The sequence below is a fragment of the Pelodiscus sinensis genome, chromosome 8 (assembly GCF_049634645.1).
Source record: "Pelodiscus sinensis isolate JC-2024 chromosome 8, ASM4963464v1, whole genome shotgun sequence".
Taxonomy (NCBI): domain Eukaryota; kingdom Metazoa; phylum Chordata; order Testudines; family Trionychidae; genus Pelodiscus; species Pelodiscus sinensis.
Genome location: NC_134718.1, coordinates 28,222,058 through 28,228,336, shown reverse-complemented (window position 1 = coordinate 28,228,336; position 6,279 = coordinate 28,222,058). Strand labels below are relative to the sequence as shown.

General features: G+C 49.6%; 1 protein-coding gene across 8 annotated transcripts in view; it reads left to right on the top strand.

Moving 5' to 3' along the window:
• Positions 1–279: 279 nt before the first annotated feature.
• The window catches only part of RUFY2 (RUN and FYVE domain containing 2), an 89,476-nt gene continuing 83,476 nt past the window's right edge, over positions 280–6,279 (top strand). For 6 of the 8 annotated variants that reach the window (XR_012905593.1, XR_012905594.1, XM_075934922.1 and 3 more), the window contains exon 1: positions 280–435. Coding sequence is in view for 5 of the 8 variants with exons in the window: in XM_075934922.1 (XP_075791037.1) it covers positions 432–435 (4 nt within the window). In the remaining 3 variants the exon portion in view is untranslated. Of the gene's footprint in view, positions 436–3,438; positions 4,355–6,279 lie in introns of those variants that run through there. The other 2 variants (XM_075934924.1, XM_006125255.4) reach the window with 2 other exon arrangements.

The window sequence follows — 6,279 nt, the reverse complement described above, 5'->3', positions numbered from 1 at the left end:
GAAAGAGGCTAGCGTTTCGTCTGTCATGACTGTTTGTGAGCCTCCTGTGATGCCAACGTCCAGCACTGCAAGTTTGGGTAAGGACGCTCACGGTACCAGGGGTAGTGTGAGGCTACTTAAGAGAGAGCAGGCCCTAGGTTGCCTCCCATTCCTGAGCTGAGGGGCAAGGCTGCCTCTGAACCCCGATTTTTCAGCTTCAGCCGCGGTGAAGCCGAGGTTAATGTGTGTGACGGGGGGAGAGCTCTAGCCCGGGCCCAGCTGCCGCTCCCTGCCCGGCGGACGCGCCCCAGGGTGGGCAGAGAAGGGCGGGTCCTCCTGCCGCCGGGGGCGCAGTGCGGATCGTGGCTGGATGCGCAGGGGAAGGAGCCTGCGAAGGGCCGGAGCCGCACCGGGGAGGCCCGCGCCGCTTAGGCGGCTGCTGTTCTGTGGCCATGGGTAAGGGCGCGGGGGCGTCGCTCTCCGCGCAGGGGGCAGCGAGCCGGGGACAGGCCCCGTTACGGCCTCCCGGGACTGCGCTCGGCTCCTGCGGGGCGGGAGGCAACGGGGGGAGCCGGCGCTTTCCCGCGGGGGCCGAGCTACGCCCCGGGCACCCTACAGCCCCGCTCGGTGCCTGGCCTGGCCTCCTGCGCCAGCGCTCGGGGGTGGCTCCAGCCCTCTCTGCGCGCCTGGGGCGGGCGGTGCGCCGGAGCCGCCTGCTCCCCGGGGGAACCAGGCAGCGGCCCGCGGCTCCATGCGGACCACAGGTCCGAGCAGCCGGCAGCGCGGTGCCAAAGGAGCCGCGGGTGTAAACGATGCGGGGTGGCAGGCGGAGAGGGGCAGGAGCCGACCCCCGCTGGCGGCTGCGGGGCCAGGTCCGGGCCGGCTGGCTCTGCGGTCAGGGCCGAGCGGTGGGAAGCTCCGTAGCAGCTGGGAGTACCCAGCCTGGGTGCGCGCGGCGGGGCTCCTGCCTCTCGTCGGGGCAAGAAAACGAAGGTGAATTGTCCAGAGCGCTGCTCCGCGCAGGAACCGCCTTCGCTGGTTTTGGGGAGACAGAGCGCCCCGGGTTGTGTTAAAGCGTGAAGGCTGCAGGGTGCCAAGCCTTAAGTCATGAGAGGTTCAGCTGAGTAGCCAGTTTTGGTTTAGTTGCAAAGTGCCTGAACTCACAGTGATAGAGATGTAGCCGTGTTAGTCTGGTCTTGCTGAAACAAAAGACAGGACTATGCAGCACTTTAAAGACTAACAAGATGGTTTATTAGATGATGAGCTTTCGTGGGCCAGACCCACTTCCTCAGATCAAATTGTGGAATAAAATTGGCACAACCATATATACCAAAGGGATACAATCAAAAAAATGTGAACACATAGAAAATTGTTTGTCAGAGGTTGGAGAAGGATTGCAGGAGACAAATCGCTTGATCATTGTCTTTGGTCCACCCCCTTTGGGGCACCTGGTACTGGCCACTGTCGGCAGACAGGCTGCTGGGCTAGATGGACCTTTGGTCTGACCCAGTACGGCTATTCTTATGTTCTTAAATAAGATGTAATTTTCAGTAACTAATATTTTTTATTTATATATGCAGTGGATTATATCCAACATTCTAGTAATGGAAATTGTATATTGAAAGAACAAGATCTCTTAGGGTCAAGTCTTGCTTGCTTAACATCCACAAATCCATTGAAGTTAGTGTTGGCAGCATAGTTGAAGCCATGTCTGTCTGAGGATAAGACTAGGTGGATGAGGACCAACTTCTGTTGGTGAGAGAAACAGGCATGGAGTTTGGGAGCTGTACTCATTGTGTCACAACTAAACGACAGGTGGAACATTGTTTAACAAAAGATGTTAGCACATATTAGAAGGGGCTACTCATGATAGATTGGTCTGTTAACACCTCTGTAGTTATAGGACAAAAAGAGGTAAGTGGGTTACAGATTGTTGTATAAGCTGTAAATACAGCTGTTCAGTACATGATCTTTAGTTTCTAGCAGAGGAATGAATAAAATATCACTAAACCCCTCTTTTTGTCCTAGCACTTCAGAGGTGCTAACAGGCCAATCTACATTGAATAGGTCCTCTTAGTATGCACTGTTTTTGCTAAATAATCTGTTCCATGTTGCATTTAGCTGTGATGCTCAGCAGTGTCCTCTCCATTTTCTGTCCTTGGGATGGTTGAATTTTCTTTTGGGCAGGTTGAAATTTCTGATGTGCAACACCAATACTGAGGTAGTGTGGATGTGCACTACCAATATAAACAAAAAACCTAGATATATCTATATTTTTAAACACTCCATGGCTACGTCTACACTGGCCCCTTTTCTGAAAGGGGCATGCTAATTTTACAGGTCGTAATAGGGAAATCCGCGGGGGATTTAAATATCCCCCGTGGCATTTAAATAAAAATGTCTGCCGCTTTTTTCCGGCTTTTAGAAAAGCCGGAAAAGAGCGTCTACACTGGCCCCGATCCTCCGGAAAAAAGCCCTTTTCCGGAGGATCTCTTATTCCTACTTCAAAATAGGAATAAGAGATCCTCCGGAAAAGGGCTTTTTTCCGGAGGATCGGGCCAGTCTAGACGCTCTTTTCCGGCTTTTCTACAAGCCGGAAAAAAGCGGCGGACATCTTTATTTAAATCCCGCGGGGGATATTTAAATCCCCCGCGGATTTACCTATTACGAAGTATAAAATTAGCATGCCCCTTTCGGAAAAGGGGCCAATGTAGACGTAGCCCATAGGTGTGGAAGAAAATATATTAAAACAAGGGATAGTTAACAAGGAGCAATGCTTACAATATTTAATATGAAATCAAATAAAAAAGAAAATTAGCACTACCCTTGAAGTACACGCATCATAATCCTTTCTAACAACTCAAGCTAGTAAACACACCAAAATACATATTATCCACATGTAGCTCAGTTTTAAGATGCTAAACAAATCTTTGAGTCAACTACAAATAGTCATGCTCTTCTTGCAAATACTAATACAATATTTACTAACACTAGAAAGGAGAGTAAAAGGCATTCCCTCAGGCTTACAGTTTCCCTGGGGAATATACAGGATTTGTGCTATACAAGAACAAGTGAAACAGAGATCTGTAAAAACAGAAAAAGTTCTCCTGGTTTGACACTTTCACCTTGTGTGTGTCACCCCAGCTTCAAAGAGTAGAAGCCTCAGAACAAATTAATGCATGGCTTCAGGGTTTGTAGACAGATGCATGTTTCAAAGAGCTTTCAAATAAGGTTTCATTCTACAAAACAACTAACATTATACCTAGTACTTGCCACTTCTGAATCATAAGAGCCAAAACTCTACTACATAGCAAAGATCTGGCCTTAATGCAATACAATTTACCATTTATTAATTAGTAACATGGGATTTAAAAAAAATTGCAGGGCAGGGGCAGAGCAGAGAAGGCTTTGGGTGCTCCCCTGCCCCCAGGCCCTAATTGGCTTGAGAGCGGGGGAGCAGCAGGGTCTCTGCGGGCTGGATCCACCCGCTTGGCAGGCCAGATCCAGCCCACAAAGCCTCTTTTGCCCACGCCTGACTTAGATGTTCAGGATACAGTATTTTCCCAGATCTGAAGAAGAGCTCTGTAGCTGGCTCAAAAGCTTGTCTCTCACCATTAGAAGTTGGTTCAATCAAAGATATTACCTCATCCATCTTGTTTCTCCTCTAGTGTCATATATGAGCAATCTCATTGACATTTCTGAGTAAAGTGAGCAGGATTTAGCCCTTCATTCTGTTGCATTTAGAGGGAGCCTACCAAAGGAAGGCTGAAAGAATTGGGTTTGTTTAGTTTAGAAAAGAGAAGATTGAGGGGGACACGTTAGCAGTTTTCAGGTATCTAAAACGGTGTCGTAAGGAGGAGGGAGAAAACTTGTTCATCTTGGCCTCTGAGGATAGAACAAGAAGCAATGGGCTTAAACTGTAACAAGAGAGGTTAAGGTTGGACATTAGGGAAAAGTTCTTAACTGTCAGGGTGGTCAAACACTGGAATAAATTGCCCAGGGAGGTTGTGGAATCTCCATCTCTGGAGATATTTAAGAGCAGGTTAGATAAATGTCTATCAGGGATGGTCTAGACAGTATTTGGTCCTGTCATGAGGGCAGGGGACTGGACTCGAAGACCTCTCGAGGTCCCTTCCGGTCCTAGTATTCTATGATTCTATGAAAAGCATAAAAACATGATTCGGGCCCCCAAAATATCACAAGATTGGATTAAAAATAATAATGTTTAAAAAAATACCTTTACAATTATTTTGTCTTTTCAAACCTTTATGTATAAAAATAAGGAGTAGGAACTGCTTGTGGTGGGAGTGAAGAAGAGAAGCTGAGATTCTCATGTGATTTCTTTGATTCCACCAATTGTGACTTTAAAAGAAACGTAAGATGAGATTCATGATAAAATTGAGTTTCGGCAATAGTGGTTTAAGTATCATGAACATATAATAATTATATAACTCTCATAACACATTCCTTTAATCATTTCCCATTTTATCAGAAATATTTAATGTGCCTTGTTAAAGTGCCCAACTAGTTATAGGCCCCAATTTATATTATTTTGGAAATTTTTATGTATTATGGGTAGAAATGTTTTAATTTTTTTTAAATACAGAAAAGAAAGACTTGATTTTGTGTCCATTTTCAACTTTCCTCTGTAGAACTGTAAACTAAAATGGCAATATTATTTTAGTGGATGAGGAACTAAGTCCCGATCCAACAAATACTTATACGTGTACTTAACCATGTTCAACTCATAGAGTGCAATCAGTGGAACTTTACTGTGTGTAAAATTAAATTCAGGCTTAAGTGTTTATGGAATCAGGACCACAATAGAATCTGATTGTATGTAATAGAGAACTGACATTTGTAATATATAAACTGATTTCAAATAATGTTGCTGAATATACAGGCAGTCCCCGACTTATGCGGATCCGACTTATGTCGGATCCGCAGTTACGAACGGGGCTGCCCGGAGTACACGGACTGCGGGACCTCGCGGTCCCGCCGCCCGTGTACTCCGGGCGAGAAAAGCTGCTCCGCGTCTCCCTGGTCTGCAGACCAGGAAGATGTGGAGCAAAGCCCCGGAGGGGCTCAGGCAGCGGGGCAGCCCAGGCGCGCCTGGGTTGCCTTGCTGCCCGAGCCCCCTCCCCCCCCGCCGGCTTTGCAAAGCCGCGGGGGGGGGGGGGTGCTCGGGCAGCGAGGCAGCCCAGGCGTGCCTGGGCTGCTCCGCTGCCAGCTTCCCCGAGGCTTTGCAAAGCCGCAGAGGGACTCGGGCAGCAAGGCAGCCCAGGCGCCCCGCGGCTGTCCCGCTGCCGCGTCCACAGAGGCTTTGCAAAGCGGCGGGGGGGGGGGGGGGAGGGCTCGGGCAGCGGGGCAACCCAGGCGCGCCTAGGCTGCTCCGCTGCCGGCTTCCCCGAGGCTTTGCAAAGCTGCGGAGGGGCTCGGGCAGCGAGGCAGCCCAGGCGCCCCGCGGCTGTCCCGCTGCCGGCGTCCTCAGAGGCTTTGCTCCCCGTCTCCCTGGTCTGCTGGAGACCAGCAGACTAGGGAGACTGGAAGCAAAGCTGCGGAGGACCCAGGCGGCGGGACCGCGGTGTGTGTCGGTCCGCCGCCCGCGTCTTCCTGGTCTGCTGGGGTGGGGGGCGCGCAGCTAGTACGCCCCTCCCCCCCAGCAGACTAGGCTTTTCTCCGGAGGCCTGTGGCAGAGCAGCTGGGGCGCTGCCGGTTGGTCCCGCAGCGCCGCTCTGGGCGCTACTGGAGCAGCCTAGCAGCACCCCAGCTGCTCTGCCCCAGGCGTCCTGATTTAGTCGCTGCTGAATCTGACCAGCGCTGAGTACAGGAAGCCTGAGGCAGAGTTGCTCTGCCCCGGGCTTCCTGGAATCAGCTGCTGATCAGTTTCAGCAGCAGCTGACTTGGGGTTCTTAAGTTGATTCTGTATGTAAGTCAGAACTGGCGGTCAGTTTCAGCAGTGGCTGAATCTGGATGCTAGTTCCGACTTACATACAGATTCAACTTAAGAACAAACCTACAGTCCCTATCTTGTACGTAACCCGGGGACTGCCTGTACTATATTAATGAGACATATGTTTTATACTTGCGTGAATATAGCTTTCGTATCATAGAAGAGTCTCTGAGCCCTGTTAATGAGCTGGATTTTTTATTGTTTTTTCCCATATTCACTAACAGTGCAGCTTTCACTTTGTCTTCCAAGTCAACCTAGGTTGATTGGCCTTCTGGTTCTGACTAGGGATGGAACGGTGTAGGGTTTAAATAGAAACAAAAAACAGGACTATGTAGCACTTTAAAGAC